The sequence below is a fragment of the Rhea pennata genome, chromosome 3, assembly GCF_028389875.1.
Source record: "Rhea pennata isolate bPtePen1 chromosome 3, bPtePen1.pri, whole genome shotgun sequence".
Classification (NCBI taxonomy): domain Eukaryota; kingdom Metazoa; phylum Chordata; class Aves; order Rheiformes; family Rheidae; genus Rhea; species Rhea pennata.
Window position 1 is genome coordinate 80,373,394 of NC_084665.1, and position 23,597 is coordinate 80,396,990.

At 37.5% G+C, this 23,597-nt stretch overlaps 1 protein-coding gene across 1 annotated transcript in view; it reads right to left on the reverse strand.

Moving 5' to 3' along the window:
- CRYBG1 (crystallin beta-gamma domain containing 1) overlaps positions 1–23,482 on the reverse strand; it is a 40,509-nt gene extending 17,027 nt beyond the window's left edge. The window contains exons 1-12 of the mRNA XM_062570994.1: positions 22,737–23,482; positions 15,743–17,195; positions 15,482–15,658; positions 12,910–12,957; positions 12,591–12,709; positions 11,053–11,215; positions 10,105–10,244; positions 7,157–7,283; positions 6,791–6,826; positions 6,251–6,393; positions 5,405–5,531; positions 5,168–5,313 (exon numbers count right to left, since the gene is read on the reverse strand). Coding sequence (XP_062426978.1) covers positions 5,168–5,313; positions 5,405–5,531; positions 6,251–6,393; positions 6,791–6,826; positions 7,157–7,283; positions 10,105–10,244; positions 11,053–11,215; positions 12,591–12,709; positions 12,910–12,957; positions 15,482–15,658; positions 15,743–17,195; positions 22,737–23,467 — 3,410 coding nt within the window. The 5' untranslated portion in view covers positions 23,468–23,482. The remainder of the gene's footprint in view (positions 1–5,167; positions 5,314–5,404; positions 5,532–6,250; positions 6,394–6,790; positions 6,827–7,156; positions 7,284–10,104; positions 10,245–11,052; positions 11,216–12,590; positions 12,710–12,909; positions 12,958–15,481; positions 15,659–15,742; positions 17,196–22,736) is intronic.
- Positions 23,483–23,597: the final 115 nt, after the last annotated feature.

A 23,597-nucleotide genomic window follows, 5' to 3' on the forward strand; every position in this document is an offset into this window, starting at 1 on the left:
CCAACATTTAATTACCCTTGCAGCACTTCATTTCTAGTCGGAGGTTACGGAAGTGCACCTGCTACCAGCCAGTCCTGCTAGGCATAGCCTACCACATTTTAAGAAACCTTTTATCATGTGGCTTTTCTAATCTGGTCTCCACATTGCAAGTCTGGATTAAGCACTTCCGCATCAGTGTTAACTTTTTAACAAAAAAAAAAAAAAAAAAAAAAAAAAAAAAAAAAAAAAAAAAAAAAAAGAAAAAAAACACATAAAAAAGCTCCTTAAATCTTTCAGTCTTGTACTGCTAGGCTTTCCAAACTTTCTGATAATTAAGTTACGGCTTTTTAAAAATATCTTTGTCTTCTACACTTGCTCCCCCTTTTTTTTCTTTTGAGTGCTGGCATTAGAATCAGCCACAATATTGACTGCATTTCATTATATTTAGGCAGGGATCAAATCATCTTCCTGGTTCTGCAAGATAACCTACTTATAACCAACCAGCTTTGATTTTACCCAATAAACTACACATAATGAGTCTACACTATACTATGCCAGAACCCACTTCTCACAGAATTTCAACACTAACAAAGAAATTCACATCATAATGCAGTGAAATGATACCGAATTTTTGAACTCACAGTGGAGGCTAACTCTCACCATCTGACTTCACTATAGGATGATTTTTCTGTGTTGAGCAACTAGATTCTATTAAGCTACAGTTTTAGTTGAGGTACAAATGCCAGAGCCTCTGCAAACATAAGAAGTGGGGTAACTTCAAACAGAAATGAAGTTACATCAGCACGTGTGTGCTGAGAGCGTGAGCTTCATATTATTTGTCCATGGAAGCACTCACACAGTGATTCATATTTATCACTACTCACATCTCTTGGTTTGCCTCAGATATAATCAATTATTCTAAATAGTTATGCACTAATTACTCAAGGCATATTTCAAGACACACTCCTAAATCATCTCATACTAATTTATCAAAGAGACATTGGTATGTACAATAAATTAGGCAGAAAGTTCAAATAGCCCAGGTGTGTTTATACCTGTATGCCACTTGGCATCAAAAGCTATGAAGATGAGGTTTCCTTAACCAATCTCTTAAGTGGATATTTATTAATTTTTTCCCTGCACAAATACTAGGCTACAACTATAGTACATGATACTTGGAGCTTGACTGACCTCTATGAAGAGTATCAGTTCCTGATACTAAGCGAATGGTAAAACACATCAGATACCTCCTAAGCATCTCAACAGCATTTATTACTTTTCCTCCCATCTAAGAAGCCCCAATACAGAAGTAGTTAATGTATCTCACTTTCAACACATGCCTGCGTTGGCATCAATGTGCCAAATCAATGGTATCTACAGTACCACTCTCCCATCCAAGTCAACCCATGTAGTTGGAGGGTTTCTTCTACCAGGGCTCACTGGTAAAACACCCAGTTTTCACTACATTCAGAAAGCCATGCAAACTGCCAGGAGAGCAAGGCAAAGCCTCTGTTTAAAAGAAAATGCTGCATCTCTGCTTGCCAAGCGCCACAAGAACAGCAGTATGCCCCTGCAGCACAGCAACAGCCACTCTGCTCCAGAGGAAGCGATTTTGCTTAATGCCATAGTTTTGTAAACTCTTGCTAAGCAGCTACCTTAGCTAGGCTGAGCGACAGCCTCATCCCAGGTTGCTGCCAGAAAGGCAATGGAGACCTTGCTCCACAGCGCCATCCACACTGCTGAAAGCAGAGACGTGGCCAGGAGTGTCATCTACAAACTACAAGTACTATTGCACTCACAATATCCTCACTAAAAGCTTGCATATGTAATATCTAGAAGGCAACCCAAAACACAGTCTGGCACAACAGCGAAGAAAAATCAGTGACTCATGAGTTGCTGAAAAAATGCTTTGTCCTTGGTTAGCTCAGGATTCACCTTACTTAATTTTAGCTTTCAAAATGCTGGCCTCTCTCAACACGTAGGTGCTTTCTAACATCAGCCGAAAAGAGCAATCCCTCCCTTTTAGTGCTGCTGAGATGCTGATCCTATGGCAAGACAGATTATCTCCTGGAAGGTATATCTCTCTCTCAGGTATAGAGGATACAGTAACACCTTCATTAAACCAAGTGACATAGCTGTGATAAGTAGGTTTTCAAGCACAGAAGTGCTCCTTTAGCTCTGAAATAGAACCCGCAATCTTTAAAAATTAAATACTACTTTGAGATAAATTCATTTAAATTGGAGTATAAATGCTCATCAGCTAGACCATGCAGGGCTGAGGAGAAAAGTAAAGAGATGAATGGCACTTGCAAGTTTGTAGCATGATGAACACAGAGGAAGCGATCAAATTCTGTTTACAGGAAAGAGAGAAAACAGGTTCTTTATCACATGAACATTTACAGGAATGGCAACAAGATGATAACACAGCATAAAGATCCCTTTGTGCCTATGAGCCCACAGACTTGTGTATTTTAATTTGCTGACTCCTTCAAAGGTTCTCTTGAACTTTTGTGCTGACATCAGAAATGGAGGGAAGAGGAAGCTTTGTCTGAAATGTTTTCCTACTTGTACCTAAGGGCTCCTACCCTTTTCATCTCCCAGTGGAGGTTTGTTCTTGTATGTAGCATCTCTTCCGTTTCACCTATATTATCTTCCCAAATCCATCTGGTACACTAGAATACATTACATTCTGGCTCCTGTATAAGGACTGCTCGTCACCTATTGATCTTCTCACAACTACGTATCTTAAAGGCAGCCAAACCTGCACTGTAGGCTAATTATTTGAAAATTCAGGGGAAAACGGTATGAATTACAGGACTAGAGCAAAACAAAGAGCTATGTAGAAAATAAATCTGGAGTTCTTCCACCATGTTTAAGAAGGATTGACAAAAAGACGTTCAGTATTTTTGGCAAAAGTTTAGTGCAACTGAAAGATGTGTACAAATAAAGAAAAGACATTTCAAAACATGCAGTGCCTATGATTTTGATTACTATTAAATATAAGCACGAAGAGTTACTAAGCAAACAGGAAATCATAAATTGTATAACACAGTTGCTTAGTGCTTGCTTAAACTTGCAAAGGGTGTTACCTGTTGCAACTTAATACTTCCATTTTCTGCCATTTACAATACTGCCAATTTGGAAGTAAAGATGAAAATTATATTTAAGGCAGGCCTCTCATTTTCAAAGAGTCTGCATTACCTTCCTCCCTCTACTCCCCCCGCAATATGGTAGAAAAATAATTATAGCCAAGCCCAAAATCCAGGCTATTTCTAAAGAATACTAAGAGCAAAGCATTTACCCATTTGTTTTAAAAGAAGGCAGCCCTTGCCACCTTTAGCTATATTTTTCAAGATCTGTTTACTCTGGATTTAGCAAAGACATTGAAGTACTGCTTGGAAACATTCCTTCATAGAATAATAGTTGAAAATTCTGTGCAACTAGCTCTCAATTACCCACAAATGGACTACTCATTCCCCAAATGCAGAGCTGGGTTGTCTTCAGGATACAGTTTAGAGATATAGCTTAGCTCAGAACTTGTTCAGGGCTATCTGTGCTCTAGAATGGCAGCCCTTCTTTTCTTTCATACATCCTTTATATTGCACCATAGCAAATTAATTACAGGAGAAACATAGCTCAGATGTTACCTGTTATTGCTACAACTGCTTATGCCAGATTCCAATATTTAAAGAAATATTATGAAAGGTTCAAGGATTGAACTTCACTTTTTTTGTTTTTTTAGATTAAGTATTTTCAGTATGATATGAGGAATTATACCTTTAAAAATCTAGAAGATAAAGATACAAGGGCAGTAGCAGAGCTAGTGAGACAAGGGCTTTGTTTTAAATAATTTCTACCCACTTTTACCATAAGAGCGTTAGGGAAGAGTCACTTGAAACACTCAGAAACTCAAGCAGGATTCCTATCTCAGCTGCAACAGACACATTTACTAGAACAGCTACACAGAGGGCATGATAGGTAACCCACAATCTGTTTCTCAACCTTAGGATGTGACTGCTTTCCATGCATCTTCCTTGCATATTAGAGAAGAGAGAGGGCACAGTGGCTACAAAGGGTGCTAGGAGGAGGCAGGGGGTGAGGGGAGAGAAACAGCTCTCAGGCACATTCAAACACAATTAAAAGTATTCCTTAGGAATGCACTGTGAGCTTGGTTCTTCAGTCTTTATCCAGACAAAACTTGCACAGATACTACACAGATAACACACAGGAAAGATCCTGGGTGTGGTTGGGTAAGGCAGCACTTTCATTGAGTTATCTGCCTACCAGCTAGGGAGAGAAACTGTAAGTCTTGCGCTTTCAGTGCTACTACTTCAAGTTATTTTGTGTATCTGGGGTCACGATTGCTAACATTTCCAAAATATTTTGATGCAGTCCACAAGGCTGTGAAATTTGATCTGCAACCAATATGCAGAACAAATCAAACAGCTAAAGCTACCAACTTACCGACTACATGCCACAACACATGACAAAACTTTGACTGACCACTCTCGTTCTTAGGAACCCCACTGCTTATAAATAAATAAATAAATAAATAATTTACTGTTAAATTATTAACCTATAGAATTCACTGTAAAAGTCATGTTATTTTTTGGAACAATTCAGTTAAGGACATGAATAGTGAGAAAACACTGTCCAAAAGGCGAGTTGAGAACATGCCAATTTACTGCTTTAAAGTCTACCTAGTATCAGCATTTACTAGTAAGCATGAGAAGAGTCATTGCCATTTTACAGGCACACAACTGAGCAAAAGGGCTAGGGATTTGTCTCTGGTCAAACACAAGAAGCCTCAGTCAAAATAGGAAACTAGTTCCACAGCAACTTTGCTGTTAAGATGCTTTAAAAAAAAGAGAGAGAAAAGAAAATTGAGCGATAAGAGCATGTCATTTTTACCTCTCTGATGACATATCAACTCATATACTTTCATACTTTGCAAATCAATTAGCCAGCACTTCCTGAGAACATCTGATCTCATTGTGAGAAGAAAACTGATTTACTGCACATATTCACAAAAACAATGAGCTGTACTTTCCATACTGTGCAGTCAAGGACAGACTTTCCACATAAAAATTAAAAGTCAGAGGGTAGGAAAACATTTGTAAAAACTACTATATTCTAAAAATCATAACAGCAAGTTCAAAATTAAATAGGAGTTAAAAATATCACTTACACTCCACTTAGCACATTTATAGACTGTGTCCTCAGCCCGTATCCAGTGTCCTTCAAATTGGAAATAATTCCTAACACATTAATATTGGAACCCTTTGATCCAAAGTCTTTTTCACTATACATTATCATATGGGAATTTGTGAAGTCCTGTTAAAACAAAGAGAAGTAACATAAGGAAAATGCTACATAGTGTCTCAGTGCACTCAGAAGATACCTACTACGTGTTCTTGGAACTTACACCAACAACAGGTCGCAGTGATTGCAGTTCTTCACTGTAACCACCCCAGTCTGTCCAATCCCGATAAGCTCCTTCTTCCAGCAAGTACTGATGGCCTTCAAACCTGGGCTTCTCATAAGCAACCCACCTAAACAACAATAGAGCCTCTGGGTGAAAATGGACACCTGCTGCTCTGTGCTATTACAGAGCACACACAGATGGGTGAGATTTGCTCTTTCTTCACTCCCCCCTCTTTTTTTTTTTTTTCTAAATATAGCAGTCTCCTAAATACACTCCCACTGAAGTTAATCCAACTACATATCTTTTCAAGTCTAATAAAATCTTTGCCAATTTTGCTATAAGCAAGCAAAGAGAGTTACACTATGATGACTGCTCTGGTTTGACATAGTGCGGTGAGGTGGAGAGAGGGCATGAAAAACAAAAACCTTTCCTAGTTTGTTATGTACGGATGTAGGACTTCAAGTGAATTTGAGAAGCCTTCTGTACTTCTTTAACCAAAGCCAGAGGAAATTCTGTGACTATTCCATGCCTTGGGTTTAAAACAACTATGTTAACTAGGGAACCAGCGCTAAGCCAAGTGAGAGGAGAGTTAGTCAAGTTAGGTAGCTATAGCTGCTTAGCAGCCTTCATCCACTGCGGTGAAATCAGGATGACACTGAGTATTGCCCAGAACGCAGTCTTTGCTGTGAATATGTGCTAATTTAACCCAGACATGTATCTAAAATTAAAACATAGGAAGATAACCGGGCTAATAACTGGGCATTGAATTTTATTCACTACAGTTTTGAACCTAGAGTTGTTACATCTACCGAAGGACAAATATTGCTGACGTTTTTCCATACTTACACTCCTCCCAGTACTTTCATGGATCCCACTGATGCAAGCGGAAGCACTGTCTTTTCTTCCAATTCTTTGTCATTGAGCATAAATATTTCTGATTCTATCTCCACATGCCTCCCTTCAAAGAAGGGCTTCTCATAAATGATTACCTTGTGGCAGAAATGAAGTAAAATAAGAAGTTGTAGACAGTATGATAAACACATCCTGACAGGAGACAGTTTCTTTCGCATGGGCACATAAAGACAGAAGCCAAGATTATGAAACTAACTAGAAGGATCTCCCTATTTTCTTCAAGATGTTAGAGGTGCAACATGAGGACTTGAATATCATTACCCATCGGCATTATCCAGATAGTTGTTAATACTGTCATATACACAGGTGATGGTTGCACAAGTATACTAGAAATTGCGGCCACATGGTGCATTCAAATACATGAGGACCTGCCTCTAAACTATCAGTAGGCAGGATATCATCACAATAAGTATGTCTACCCATGTGTGTAGTTCATGTGTCATAAAGCAGACAATCAAATAAATAAATTTTTACCTTTGGCTCTCTAGTGAACTCTACTTTGCGACCACCCTATTAAAACAAAAGGAAAAAAAAAGAGAAGAAAAATAAAAATAAGTTGTGTGTACTAACTGCAGGTAGTTATAAACTCTTTACAACAGCCAGAATTCTTAAAGATGACGCATTCTTCCAAAGAACACAAGTGAAAAACAAGATTAAAGACAGAAATATATATACAATCAAGTTCAGGAAGTTAAAGAGTTTAAAAAAAATACAAAATTCTGGAGTTAAAGACTCCAAAAATAAAGACTTACACTTCCGTCAGTCTGGAAAAATCTAGCACACTTATTTTTAACAGATAAAGGTAAGTCATGTAACTGGTAAGTAATAACAATATTTTACCATCTTCAAGGGTCTCATAGACCTAATGTAGGCTTCTTTCTTCTCCCAGAAGGCTAAATTAGGATATTCACCAGGCTCCAGCATTAAAGGGATTCCCTGGAAACCAGGTTCTTCATAAATTAGCCATCTAAAGCAGAGAGAAGTAGAAAATAAACAGTTAAAAAAAAACAATAAAAACCAGGATAATATACTTACTTTAGGAAAGACATCACTGCACCTTAAGAAAATTTTGCTTGTCCTTTTCAAAATTCCCAGCTATAAGCTGGTATTCTGATTCGTGCCTGTGCATGAAGCACCAGCAATACACACATTTTGCTTGAATGGGTCTAAAAAAATTTCACTGCTGTTAATCAGGCAGTTAGGATTTGACCATGTCCTATGTGGGGCAACAGACATTTTAGATTATGTTTCAAGATTTAAAATTATTTTACATGTTTTTAAAGTAGCTTTAAAATGCACAGAACCAATTTTCTAGAAATTGAAAGATCTCTTCTAATCTAGACTTGAATTTGTTCCAAATTGTGCTCACTAGAGAATTTTAAGCTTGTATTACTAAGTAACATGTAAAAAACCCACCAGCTCCTTGGAAATCTGCTTTCTTTTGGCTTGTACCTGCTAACAATCTGCTTTGAAAGCCATCATTTTCAAAATTCCTGATTAGGACAGCAACAGTAGATTTTCAAAGCTTTTTCAAGAAATTAATAAGCAGTAGTCACTTATTAGAAACAAAGAAACATACTGCTGATCTCTGCATAGAAGGTGGCAACTGATCTCTTCCAGTTAAATTTAAAATTCAGACTAAACAGGCACACTTTGTGCAGCCAACCCTTTGATCATGTAAAGATCACAATGTACAAATCTGATGATATTAAAAAGATGTTAAAAAAAATCCATTACTTTAACATGCTTAAAAGGCAGATTCTTAGCTGATGGAAACTGGTACAAGCTGACATAGTTTTGTTGACAGCACACAACTTCAGGAAACAAAGAGCTCTTCTTTCATTGCTATCTAAAGCCAAACATTCCATATATTGCTACACTGCTGATTCCATGCAGTTACACTGCTAAACACTATATAAAGAACTCCACATTTGGTGAGATTAAAGCAGTGACACCACATAGTAAGCCCTCAACTTCTCTGCAAGAATTTAAACCTATGGGAGACCCAGGAGAGAGCACCATCAGAAGATAATGGTGCACTGCTTCATTTTTGTTGGTGGCTTTTAATAAACAACAATTAAGTGCACATACTAGGAAACCTTTAGAAGATACTGCCACACCCACACAGCAGAGTGGCTCAGAATCAAAGCCTACCCTTAAATGCTATTAAAATGAACTACCCTGTACTTGTAAATTAAAGAAGGAAAGAAAAAAAAAAACCCTGCAACACGGTAAAAACACAGCAGCAACTCTTACTGAACTTCTCAAGTATGCAGTTGGCAGGAACTACTTCTTTCTACATAGGAGTCATAAACCGATACCTGAAAAAGATTATTTTCTAGCCATCTATTTTGCTTCCTGATACAAATATCACAGTCTGCTTTCCATTAACAGATCCACATGCAATGTCAAATAAATTTGGACTGCAAGAATCTTCTCAGATTTAGTGCAAAAAAATACTCTCACATTTATGCAAAATAAGGACCTGTCTGAAGGCTCATCGATGTGCAAAGGCCCTGACTCCTTTCCCAAATACCTGTTATTCCACTGTTTACAAGAATGCTTCTAAGTGAGGAACAGAAATAAAGTTTAGTAACAAACTTCATCCAGATTTAATCAGCATCCAAATGACATCTCTGATTTCATTACTGTTAGCAAATACCTAAATTGGATTGAACACGTGGTCCCATAGAAAAAAGCTCATGTCAGAGAAACAACTACTTGGGCAACATCTTAAAATGTTCCTAGAGTGCTTCTTTTTCTCTCTTCAAATCAAGGCATAAAGGTTTAATCAGATAAAACATCCTTTATCTAGGAACTAAAATGCCCCACTCATCAATTTATCTGAATATATCTTTGCAGTGGTATATAATCCTTGAGCAATAGCACACATTAATCAGAACCAAATGGTAGACAAGCAAATGGTACTACTGTCCAACATGACACAGCCAGCAGGTAACAGACTCTGCAGAACGTTTTCAAGGCTTACAGATGTTCGTTGTTACCTGCTGGCTGTGTCATTGCAGGTGGCTTCACTTTCATGCTTTTTCTAGAAGCAATTGCCCTCTTCTGCACACTTTTCCCAGTGCTACTTTGAGGTGTACTTTCAGTACTGATCTACAGTTTGGCTTATTAAGTCACTGAAATTACCATTTGTATAATATCTGTGTTGTTCCTTAGAGGTCTCATTTTCCACTACAGCTTGCTTAATTCATGACATACGTAAGTCTCTGATTTATAAGGGCTTGATATTTTCAGGTTACGTAACATGTATGTCCTAAACATCACTATGAAAAAACACCAATTAAAATGCATTGTGAAATGTAACGGTAATTTCCAGAGTCCACACATGACAGAAAGTTGTATATGATAATACAAAACCTTTAAAATTTTCCTCTTTAACTATGGTGATTTCAAATTTACAGAGGAAAGCAAGCAGAAAATGTGGTCTTATTACATTTCATCCCCTCACTCTCACTTCTGGTAAGTGCCTGAATGAGAAAGAGCAGCAGAGAAAAATTCACTCCTTTACCACAAATGCACCAGGATTACTCTGGCTTTACCCCCACAAGTAGAAGAAAAACTGCCTCTGACACAAAACATTTTAAGGAATCAGCCTCTCCAAGGATGAAGCATTGCAATGATGTCCTAATGCTACTGTCAAACGCTACGAAAACATGACTAGAATAAACATACTCTGCCAGCTTGCACATTTGATAGGTGTAACCAATGGTTTAAAGCAGATTCCTTTCATAGCAGCACACGTTCACACAGAACTATGCACTTACATGCCCCAGTGTACTTTGATAGAACAGGTCTTCTGAGTGCTGCCAAATACGCCTGTTTCTTCAGTGTCGTCAAAAAAGGAAGTCACAATTCCCAGCCCTTCAGGTTCTGTATACAAATCAATTCGGCAAACTCTGTAATCCTGAAAAAATGAAGATGGCCATAATCACTTCATCTGCACTGTGAATTCTGTAATTACTGTGGTTAACTAAATCAGTTTTGAAACTCCCGTTTATTTGAAACCATCTCCCCTGTTGTCAGTTACTGCTGTATTAGATATCTTTAATGAAAACATAACTAGGCCAGTTGTTTGCCTGTATCTGTCCGGACAGAGAAAAAGGTCAGTCAATCTCTAATCAACATTTATATTGTTTAATTTCTTCCATGTAGCAGGAATGCATCTTCTTTCATCACTTAACATCTCCTCCAGCAAATTAAATCCTAACTTAACAAAAGCAGACCATTCTTGAAAAGAACTGTAATTTAAACAATTGTAGTCACAAGCAATATATTCCTCCTTTTCCTTTCCCAGTCCAGTATCCTTACAGCTCACGCTTATTTTGACAGCATGCAAAGCTAACTACTTAATAGTAGGTTAAAGTACATATATTCATTGTTCCACAGAGTGCTAAATCACCATTTTGCACATACAGGGGTATTTTCTAAGTATCAGACAAGGTTTATTGATTACACCGAAGTTTGCATGGGTATAAATTGTGTATATAAAAAAAGCACATGTGTTTTTCGAAAATACGGCATTGTGGACTTACTGATAGTTTTCCAGGATTTTGAGAGATTTACCAAATTAGAAAACATCCATTGTATATTGAATTTCAATAGCATTTTAAGATTATTCTAATGGATAACACTAAAGTACACCAACAAAGTATATCAATATAAAACATCACCAAACACTAAGACCTACACCAGACTTTCTTTATTTTACTTGCCTTAACAACATGTCTTATTGAACCAATCACTGCAGGCTTTAGAGATTTGCATTCATGTTGTTCTTCAGAAGTACCTGTACCCCAAATATCAGTGAGTCTCAGTTCTCCTTCTTCCAGAGGAATAGAGGGACCTTCAAAATTTGGTTTCTCGTAAAGTATCCAGCTTAAAATAAAAGAGTCTTGTTTTTAACGGCACTTTCTAAGGTATGATTTGTAAAAACCATGCTCCCATTTAACAGATCTTTTCACAAGAAGTTTTATTTCAAACTTCCCTCCCCCCAAAACAGCTTATTCAACCAACACTACTAATGCAAATCATTTCTGGTGCGTGCAATATTTTTAAAAGAGTGATAAAAGCAGAGATGCCTACTGCTGACTTTCTAATTTCATCCGAAAGTCCTCCACATGTTTAAACTGATGGCTTGTAGCAACAGGAATACTATTTATAAATACTACACTTTTGCATGAGATAGCAATCAGAACCAATTAATTGGTCAGAATAAGCTGGCACTGCAGATTGCTGCATCGTGTATTAACACAAGCTACCTGGGTCCTGGGAAGAGCAGCAGAGAGTCCCACATTGGCTGGTATGGATGTGCTGAAGGGTGGTAGGGCTGCTCAAAAGACAAGCGGGACTTTACTGCTAGCTGCAGGTGTGAAAGCGTAACTAGATGAAAACAATATCCATCTGCAAATGCAAAACCCTCCCCTGAGCTCTCAGTTGAAGGGAAACAGTCCCCAGGGCAATTGAAAACCTCACTGGAAAAGAAAGAAGACCTGGCTCACAGAGATCAGATGATCTTCATTCCAGTTTTCTGAAGCTGAACAGCTATCAATGTGCTTCCCAGAATGCCCTACTATAGCTAGTCTTTGTGTCTCCAGCTTGCTATCAAATCATTACTTTTGAGAACCTGTTATTTGACTGTATTAGAGCCTGATACTTGGCCACAGCTTAACTTGCCATGCTAACCACAGCAATAACGGCTGTTCTGTTAATGCTACAAAGAAAGTACACGAGAAACTTGTTAAGACAATCCAGCTTTTGGGGAAAAATTCAAAATTCCTTCTGGATTCACCAGAGGGAAGTTATCCTTACAGCACCATATCATACCTTTGGTCATAGAATACATGGAATTCACCTTCTACATCCAGATTAAAAGAGCTAAACTCCTGCCACTCCTGGCTTTAAAATCCTTGCTAGCCTCCTCTTAATCCAATTAAAACACTACCCCAAAACCCACACAGAGAGGAGTCAAACAGCAGCACACCTGGAAAGAATCTGTCAACTCTCCCCTGTGCCTCCTGAAGTGTTGCACCACTGGATACCAGTTTGCCACATTCATTCCAATTTTGCAGCAAAATAGGTTAGCTAGTACAGGACTTCCTACTACAGAAGGTAAAATGCCACATTTCTAGCTCAAAGGTATCTACGTTACACTGCTATTTGCAAAGCAGACTTATATGTTGATTCTGTTCCAAGGGATTTTTAGTCTTGCTAGAACACGCCTAACAATATAGAGTAAAAATTAATCTCTTACCATCCTCTGATGACTCTAACTAGAATTGTTGGTGACAGAACCCAAGAACTGCAATCCAGTACATCATGGAAAACTTCAATACCATTCTCTTGATCATCCGATTCACTGTATATCACCAGCTGTATTATAGATAAACAAAAGTGTGTATGCATGCATGTGTTTTATATATATAAATTACACACACACACATATATGTAGATTTTATATATGTATATATGGGTATATATATAAGTGTGTGTATATATATAGGTGTATAAATTTACCTTGCTATGCTTTTCAATATAATGAGAAACAGTGAAAATCAGAAAACACATCTTACCTTGCCAGGTCTGGGATTGATTTTACTTTGTCCATTTCTTGAAAATGCCTAATGGACAGTAGGGAGAGAAAAAGGTCACAAAGACAAAACAAACCAAGATCTACTCAATTAAGATGCTCAGTTAAAAAAGAAGTTAATGAAAGAAAATTAAAATTGGTCTGAATAGTAAAATCCTGAGAACACTTCATCTATATCTAAGTCCCACTTCTGTTTTGTTTTCTTTCTGAAGAGCAGTATTTTGCCACAAATATGCAAATTTGCACTTTTTAAAATAACATTGGATTATTGTCTCACTAAAGCCAAGTGCTCTCAGACTTGGAATGCTTTAGAATCCTTTTGATCAGCTTCCCAGATATTCCAGGAATTTCTGACATCCTTGGAGAATACTTAGAAATTGCTACTACGAAAGCACATGTTCTACAAACTTAAAGCTATTAAAGAAAGCTTAAGTGTCTGGTATTCATAAAGCATAAAATTATTTTTCCAGAAATACATGAAGAGACTGGAAGAGGTATGATGGCTTTACAAACTAATACGCGAACTACCTAGCATAATCAATTCTCTTTTGAATACCTTATAACAAGATACTACGAAACTCTTTGCAACAACTGAAAGACTGAATATGACAAGAATATGACAAGAACAACAACAAAAAAACTTATTCAGGTATACAAAGTCAAAAGGAATAGTTTTAAGTCAGTGGTGAATTTTATAACACAGAATACACAGAAAAAGTTATGGTTGTATCCTGTGATCTTAAAACAGATTTTAAAAGAGTTGCAATTGTGTGTTTGGTTTCTGAGCCCTCATTCTGGAACAGGGTCCTATTGCACTAAGTGCTATGCAAGTGCAAAATACAAAACAGATCCTGCTCCAAACAGATCACAGTCTAAGATATCCAGCAACATGTGCAAAGAACTGATGAGAACATATTACTCAGCAGCTAGAGCAGGCAGTGGTCTCAGGACAGAGTTCTTAACCACCATCAGGTTTTTGTAGACATCATCAAAACGAGTTGAGGCATGACTGGTTTTTTGGCCTCTGCCTCAATTCCCGTCCGAACTTGCTCTGTGTTTGAAGAGCTGTCAGAGTCATTGTTTTATGCTGCCCTTATTCTTTTCCTTTGCATGGCCTATTAAGTTTTTCATCATCACCATCTTAGTCAGCGGAAGAGGCATGGTAGGTACACATCACACAAGCATTTTCGGCTCCACTCTAACTTGAGCAAGACACTTCAGAGTCAGCAACAGTGCTGCAAAAGTCCTGGACTCTATGGAACCTAACTGGGCTTTCCATAAGAACAAACTCCTATGTGTCTGAATATCCCCTACCACCTTAGGCCTCCTATAATCTACTGAAATATGGAAATCCACTCAACAACACAACCGACAAAAAAAAAAATCTGTATTTGTATTAGTCATTTAGTTTCAAACTCAAGTTTTGAAATTCAAGCTGAACCTTCCAGAGTAAGAACTCATTTTTAATCTGCAGCATAAGTCTGCACCGCTACAAAATAACAACTAATTTTCATCCCCACATTAATTAAAAAACTTCTCATGAGAGAAAATATCCATCCTCAAAACTGCAAGGTAGCACAGAAGTTTCCTTCCTGTAAGGTGAAGGAGAAAAGAGTTACTTCTACTACTTCCTCCTCCCTGCCTTTTAGTAGGACAGCAACAGCAGATAATCATTTACTTTTCAAAAGTACTTCAAGCTTCTCATATTCTCCTTCAATTCCACAGATCATATTAATGGCTATTAACTTTTGAGACTATAGTTCTTCCTACAGTTCAAAGATCTTCTGATGACACTTTGCCTCTTGGGTAACAATACAGACCCTCATCCACAGAAATAACTGATACTGCACAGTATGTGTTCTTGATTCTGAAAATAGAATATATGAAGTTCTCCTATATTAATGTACAGTTGCCTCTTAAGGAACAACTAAGTCTGCTTTCAGTCATGATGAACAGATGCTCAAAAACAGACAAAGGGATATCCCGCCAGAGTGGCGGCACTTTCAAACACTACTATTATCCAGTTTTTAAAGCATTCTTAAAGATTATATGTATTTTCTATCAATTACATGGAAGTACTGGGAGCAGAAATGCAAGGCTAAACAAGTTTGCCTCCTTACCCGTTTAACGGCACAATGTGTCAGCATCTTACTGGAGAGCAGAGGCATTAGTGTCAAGAAAAGAAGCATGTGCAAGTTTTCTGAAGTTCACAGAAAGCATTTTACTAATTTACAGTATATATAGCATTAGTATGAGTTTTGTTTCAAAACAGAAAAATTCAAGCCCGAAGACATTCAAAAATACAGTCTGTCAATTCATATTTATGAAGTCTCAGAATAAGAGCTCCATATAGAAACATAATCATGTTAATAGACACCATACATGGATCTCATTCCCACGTGTAGCCAACACTGGACAAAACTTGTACTCGCTATTTGCAATCTGTGTGTGTGTCCTACTATGAGGGGAAACAAAGCAAAATAGTATATACATAGTCTATAGTGAATTTAAAAGCTGAATACATTTCCAAAGACTTCAAACAACAGAATACTTACATCCACATCTAATAAGCCAACAGGGACATTTGATTCATATCTGCCTGTCCCTAACCAGCTGGAGAAACTTTTCTCAGGGTTTCCGTAGTTCGACATTTGTAAACTTAGATCTTTTTTTGCACTATCTGCTTGCATGTACTTCTCCATGTAACTTGGAAACTTCGTATCTGAAAGAGACTGAATTGCAAAATCACAATTAACAGTCATTCAGCAAGTAGACAAATTTTTACATCATTGTGTTTCTTGAATGGTCTTTATTACCTCAGATTTTTGAGGCATATTGAATGGTCCAGAAGCATCCTGTTGTAGAGGCATCTCTGTGGAATCAGTTGTTGTGTTATTCACTGATGTCACAGAAGGAATAAAACACTTTTCTTTAGATGTAGATGACAACAAGCTTGAGAAAAGTGAGCTTTTTTCAAGCCGGGATCTCTTAACTTCAGCATCTGTACTATCATTACTCTCTTTTCCATTTAGTTCCTGAGTAAAGGCAGGTTCCTCTCTACTACCTGATTGCAGGGACTTGAATATTATGCTTTGCTCTGTTGATGCACGCTTGGGCCTGACTCTGGCTATGGTTTCCAAGCTTTGCATTTTAAATTGCTGGGCTGGTAACAAATCCTGTGCTTTCTCCCTCTTCAGTCCCAACCCAAAAGTGAATACACTAGGATCAAATACTTTCTCTAAATTGTCTTCATGAATTGGAGGCATTGCAAAGTGGGGTGCTGGTGATTTGGGAAGCTTTGACCTTTTCTTCTTCTGTGGTAAACACACTGAGCTGTCCAAGTTTTTTATTGTTTCAGCAAACTTCTTCATATCAGATGGGGAATCAAAAATGCTATCATCTTCAGCAGAACCATTACAAGTTTTGCTTGGACTCTTTTGTGCATTGATATCGTCCTCTAGCATCAATACATTATCTGAACTACTTTCATTATACTGCAGGACTGGAAAGCTTGAATCTCCTGGCTTTGCCTTATTATCTCTATTTTCCATCTTCTGAAATTCTGACTCTCCAGAAAACTGATCAGGTTGTACAGGATACTTGTCATCATTGCAAGGTGATAAAACCTCTGTGTTTGAGAGCACCTTTTCTTCATTTCCGGAGAATTCTGAGCTTGTGTTGTTTCTTTGGTGGCAAGTATCTTGAGTATTTTCACTCTTATTGGGTGAGTGCAAAGACAGTTCAAGGGGTAAGCTTTCTTTTTTAGCCATGGCTAATTCTGAATCGAGTTGTTTCAGAGAATTACCACTACCATCAGTTTTGCTATTTTGATTAAAAAGAGATATTGCAGCTTTTACTTTAAGTTCTGTTGCTTTCCCAATATCCTCATAAGATGTGGAATCTCCTTCACTTTTGCCTTTTAATTCTGCAGTGATATCTTTCTCTGTTGTGCCATTTTCAAATAACTTCTGGCGACTGCTTTGCTTATTTAACATTTTATCAGGCTGTTCAGTTTCCTTCGGTTGTTTTCCAAATTTCAACTTTGCTCTGCCAACAAATGTGCCTGGTACAGTACTATTTTTTGAAGCAGGGATGTCAGCAGGCCTCTGGCTCTGGTTAGTACATTTATTTTCAAACAAAGAAATTTTGTTGGCAATGCTGCTGTTAGTTCTATTAACTGGTTTTTCAAGAGAATCCTGCTCACTTTCTAAACTGTTTTGATTTGTAGATGCTTTAAAATTCAGCTCTACATTCTTCGGTTTGGCTGGACTACAGGAGGCAAAGTGATAAAGAGTTACAGTTTTCATTAGTCTTAGAAATACTTGCAACATTTTCTTAAATAATAAAATGTAGTATTATAATGAAAAACTTCCAGAGTAATATTCAATTTAAATTTCAGTATTTCAAGTATTAAAAAAGGAGTAGCTATGACTGAGGAAAAAAAATTATAGACACTAAATAGGGAGAATACATTTCACAAACACATATGTAATTCCGTAATGCTCAGTAAAACAAAAAACACAGCAGCCTACAGCATCTACAAATGAGGTAGATAACTACTTATGACTGACATATAATTTATTCTGTCCATTAACTATTAAATTTTAATATGTATGCAATTCCCTATAGAGTTTAGGAAACAAATCCTAATTCATTAAGGTGATAATGAGTTGGTTAACACTTTAATATACTTCTCCAACAAGTTTTGAAGACATCTGCCCTAATTCTTTGCAGTTGTTATACTGCAGAAGCAGCCTTAAATCAAGTGAAAGACCTCTCTAGATCCACCAGTGCTGGTGGAGAAGGTTACTGCCCCTAGTCCACTGCAGCTACTCGATCACCATTTGGCTAAGAGAACACTGCATATGAAGACTCTTATCTCCTTCAGGCAAAATCACTTAGCAATTTAAATTGTGTAAACTAACCCGACTGATTTTACAAAAATTAAATTAGGGAATACTGACAGAAATTTCTCCATCAGATTGGATAAATTGTGCACTATAGGCAGAAGGTGATGCTGTGTAGCTGTGTTTTAAGCCTCCTTCATCTGAATAGCTAGTCCCAGCAAAAATAAATAAATAAATCTGTCCACGTCACCTGCTACTGCAGGAACAATATGAACAGCTGGCCAAGTGTCTTCAGAATTTATCAGCCAGCTATAAGGAACGTTAAGCAGCCCGCTAGCACTGAGTCAGGTTTGTTCTCCAAAGAGGAATCTGGATGCACCCCATAGTGGGAGAAACTCCACCACGTAAAAACTATGATGGTGGAAGGTAAAGAGAAACCAACTTGCAGCAGCAGTCTCCAAAGTCTCACATGCTCTATCAATCAATGGTAGTCGAGTGCTTTATTCTTTATTCTTTTTTTTTTCTTTTTTCTTTTTTTTTTAACCTATACATACTGCATTTATTGAGCAGCCACACAGCTCTCTAGCCCAAGACATGTGAGGTACCAGTGAGTTAAGATGAACAACCTAAAAACAGAGACCAGTCCTTTCCCCTCTTCCTGCCAATATCCAGCCCAAGTAATAAAGTAAACCCTAACAAGATAAGACTTTCCACTGTACAAGCTTCTTTTCTTGAGAAAAGCATGAAGAACAAACCATTGAAACAGTAGAAGGAACTCCAAATCAGTTACCTAAGAACCTGTACAGAAAATAATAGTGCTGCAACCATCGTGTCTCTTAGGAGAACACCACCCAACAGTGCTCACTGTAACTACTTGCCTACTCAAATACATACAAACAATTCTGGCTGTACTTCAAATACAGACTAATGAAAACTTGGAAAATTTAAGTCTAAAAATATAAAAAAGGTCTCCTTAAAAATACAGTGCTAGTATGTGCAAGAGTGGGGAGATAAGGAGGGAATTATCACACAGCAGAAAATTCACATTTAGACTCTGCTTTTCATTTGCAGTATGCCTGTTTGTCCTAAATTTTTCCAAGTTAAATTATTCTATGATTTTGTCTTTCCTAAAGATTAATTTAAGTCAGAAGGAACCTCTGAAGGTCATCTAGCCAACTCAGTGCTCAAAGCCAGGCTAGATTCAAAGTTAGGTAAAGTTGCTGAAGGTCTTGTTTAATCAAGCTCTGAATATCTCTGAAGATGGAGATTTCACAGCCTTACTGGGGAAGCACTGGAACAGGTTAACTACTCGTTGTGAATTATTTTTTCCTTAAAACTTCATTATTGAGGATTGCAACCACTGCTTTTGTCCCTTCACTGCCACTTTGGAGAACAATCTGGCCCTGCCTTTTATAAAACTTCTCTTTAGGTAGGTGGTTATTAGATCTACCCATATCCTTCTCTTCTCCTGGCTGAACAAACCAGCTCCCTCAGCTGCATCTCATACATCATATGTTCCAGCTCCATTACTCATCCTAATGGCCCTTTGCTGGACTCATTCCAGATTGCGAACATCTCTCTTGTACCAAGAGAGGAGAGTTGGAAGGGGATAGGGGGACACAACTGGACACAGTACCCAAATACAGTCTCACCAGCACAGAATACTGAGGCACAATCACCTCCTTTGACCTGCTGGCTGTGTTCCTGCTAATGTAGCCCAGTACAGGATTAATCTTCACTTCAGCAAAGATGCACAACTAACGTATGTTCAACTTGCTGTCCACCAGGACTCTTCAATGTCTTTCTCGTAGAGCAAAAAAACCCACTTTCTTTCCTTCTACCTGTATTTTCAAGAGGTATCAGTAAAGGCCTAGTCATCACTGCTGACTCATTTCTATACTGTCATTTGGTCAATCTGTAACTTGCACTACTATGTGCATTTCAACATAATAGCATGCTTCTAATAAAATCCTGCTATTCCTGTAAGCCTTGAGACACTAGCAGGTGTAATGGTTAACATTGATGCTTATCAGCCACACCTGAAACCTCTTTAAGTGAATAGTTAACACCTGAAAGGTATAGTTTCAGGCTTTGGAAATTTAGCCTTCCTCTACCTGTATTTTACATTCTGTAGTATTTCTATGCAGCAGCAAAGACAAGCAGCTGAGACTGAACAGCAATAGAAATCTGTCTTGGAACTACAGTTGGCCTGCTATAACTACTCCTTTCAATACATTTTTCTTTTCCACAGTGAGAAATATCCATTTTAAATGCAGCTAAAAGGTATGTCTTATTAGAAGTACTGTGGTTTTATAGTTGTTAAGGGTGAAAGAGGGGGAGGAAAGATGCTGTTTTAAGATCCTTTAAGTCTACCTCCCAGCATGGGAGAAAACCCTGGAAGATGGATTCACCTAACAGTATAGACACTTTCTCACAGTCCAGTGTGCCTGATCACTACCATTCACTTCTGACCTGCAAACGAGTTGCTAGTCAGGAACAAGCAGGCACATGGGAAATACTGATATCCTTCTCTCTAGACTATACCTAGCAACTAATTGGCAGAAGGAAGCAGTTAAACCTCTCCCAATACAGCTGTAAATGGATGGTGACTCACATAGTTGAAGTATACTGTCCAAATGGCCATGTCAAGCATGCAAGATTGATGGCAAAGCACCAGATTGAGGTAAGCAAAGCAAAATGACATGTTAACAGGGCAGGATAATTAAACAAGTGGCATAAAGGCAACTGCAAAACCATGTCTGAACATCAAATATGACAACTGAAGCCAAGATTTCCACTAAGAACATCAAAGCAACTACTGCCTGAGGTTTTGTGTGCTGATTAAGATGTACTGTCAACCTAAGTTGAGTTCCAAGCCTGATAAATTCCTCTTTGAGAAGTTACAAGTATGCTGTGACTCCCAAGTTTTGCAGTATACCAACTCAAAAGGGAGAAAAGACAGCAAATGCTATTCATTACTTGAAGAGAACAGGCAAAACTAACTTCTTTTTAAAAAATGTTTCTAAAGAAACTTGATTCACAGAATTGGTAAAACATCATTAGTAACAGACATTACTTTTTTTAAAAAAATAAAAACTACTTTGATTATTTCAAATCTATTTGTTAGTAGGCAAAAGGGGGGGGTAGGGGATCCAGTGAGTAAATAAGTATTTTTCAAACTGAAAGGGATAAACCTCAAGCATCAAAATAGTTTTAACCCTTAAAAATGAAAACATCATCACTATCTGTAGTTCAAAATAAAATGAAGAGAACCAAAACACATCTTCTTCTAGTAATGGCATTGTTAATTTTTTGCAAATCCAGATTTACAGTCCACATGTTCTCACCAGTGACCACAAATTACACCTGGTAGTCTGACAATATCAGTTTGCCTGGCTAAAGAAACTGTGTGCCACTGTCTAATGATATCTAATAGATGCCTGAGTAATCTTATATGCAACACAGCAGTCCCCACCCAGGGCTAAAGTTCCTATTTTATGGATAAAGTCAAGACACAGTGTCACACACCCCACAAAACCAGGTGAAAATGCACAGATTGTTTATTCACCAAAATGAATCTGTTAGAAAGGGAACTTGTCTATTGTTTTAAGAGTACATCAGAGGATAATTCATATTATAGCAAGCCAAGTAGATGCCTACAAAAACTGAACCCAGATTCATAAGCATTTACAACTTCATCATCACCAGTGATAGCAGCAAAAAGAAAAATGTGAAGGTTACTTTTTGTAAAGACACTAAACTTCAGAGTCTAAGATTTGTGATCTATACTGCTTGATAACAGAACACCATCACATACAAAAAAAATCACTATTTAACTTTCAGAAGTAGCCATTCTTACTTCAATTAAAAAAGGAACAAAACAGACGCAATTTATCACTAACACTGCAAAGAAAGTGTTTCTAGCTGAGATGTGAGAAGTGTATTTGGAAACATGCTTTTCCTAAGCTGTAACATCGAACCACCCTGTCCCTCGAGCACAACTCAGTAACAGCAATACTGAACATTCAATATTCCCAGGACCTATAGGATTCAATGTACTCTGATAGTTCCTATAAATGAATGCATCAAAACTAGGAAAGCAATAGTGCATATTACATACCTATGAAAATCAGATAACAGAAATGATAACTGCAATACAGACTCATTAGAGAACAAAATTCAATAGAAGCCAGGCACTGAACAGACAGAATCATGCTGTTGATTACAGTGAATACAAATACATCCGCTTCTTTATAACCTTAACAAAAGCGTAAATCAATTCTGTTTTAGCAGGTGACAGTCTTTTTTTGAAGATAAGACCAAATCCTACAAACAAATATATGCATATAATTCTGCAAATACCTGAAGTTATTCACATGCATAAGAATCTACTTCCTGGAGCCTACATGTACTTATGAAAACAACTATATGTATTCAGATTTCTAAAGTGAGATTTACCATATCATTTGAAGTACTGAATAAATTCTACATTGCATCCTATATGTCTTAATAAAATAATAGCTGGGCAGAGCTCCTGTTTCTTAAAAGAGTAACTTGAGCACATTCCTTACAGAACCTTCAACCAGATCCTCAGTTGGCACTAGCCAACAAAAGTACATTAAGGTCAAGGAAAGCCATGCTAATCACAGCAGTAGCTGGAAACAATGAATACAGATCAAATTTTATGCACAATATATTTTTCCATATAATGGAACTGACCTATAAAGAAATTGTCTATCCATTAAAAAATAGTTAAAAAGATATTATAACAGTTGTTAAAACCATTAAGTGTTGTAAGTGATAACTGTTACTGTGATCTGAACAAAAGAAAAAACACAGCTTTTAATTGAAAATAATCTATATAGATAGTGGATATATACCTAGTGCTCCTATATAACACTAAATACACGCAGGCAAAAATACAGCTATAGGGATACGGTAAATTGTAGTTTACATTACTTACAGGCTAATCTTTGTTGTGACTGTTCTGGAAGCATCCCAACTTTTCAGCTTTGAGCTGTCTAAATCAGAATTTGTCAGTCTTTCAGGTGATGGAGATATGTCTCCATTTTTAATCCCATCAGCATGCAAGAAAGCTCTTCCATCACAGCCATTGCTATGTTTTATTGTCTTGGACTCACTTCTGCCTTCAACAAACACCAAGGCAGTGTCTTCTGTCTTATCAGCCAGGGAATCTTCCCCAAAAGCCACCGGTATAGTTGCCTTTTCCACTGAAGTTCTTTTTGTCATTGGGTTACTCTCTGTTGGTGCTAAAGGTTGCCTTTTTGAGGAGTAATCTTTTATCTGACTCTTCAAACCCGTAGGTGAAACAGGGACAGCATCCAACTGATTCTTTTTATATGATCTTCTCCTTGCTGGGGTCATGTTTGATGTCTGCTGCTTGCTTTTGTCAGCTTCAGTTTTAGATGCCCCTTTTTGAGCAGATCCAGCTTTTAGGTCCTGGTTATTACCTGGGGAAGAGGGATGCCTTTCAGGAGTCTGCTGAGGAGACTTCACTTTTCTTTCTGAGTTCATTATCTTGTCCAAAAACACATCAGAAGGGACATCATCCTCAAAAACTGAATCTTCTTTTGCAGTATTCTCAGTCTGGTTTCTCTCTCCATTTGGGATGTCATTAGATGACTGAGATTTTCTTCTTTTTCCAGACCTTCTATTAGCAGACTTTTTATCCATTGTGTCTGAGTCACCACAACTTTCTTCTGATATAACAGTCACAGGTTCATTTAGAAGTTCGTCTGTTTTCCTAAGATAGATATCAACTGTTAACACTCTAGCAGAAGGTACGTGTTCACTTGTTGTGGAT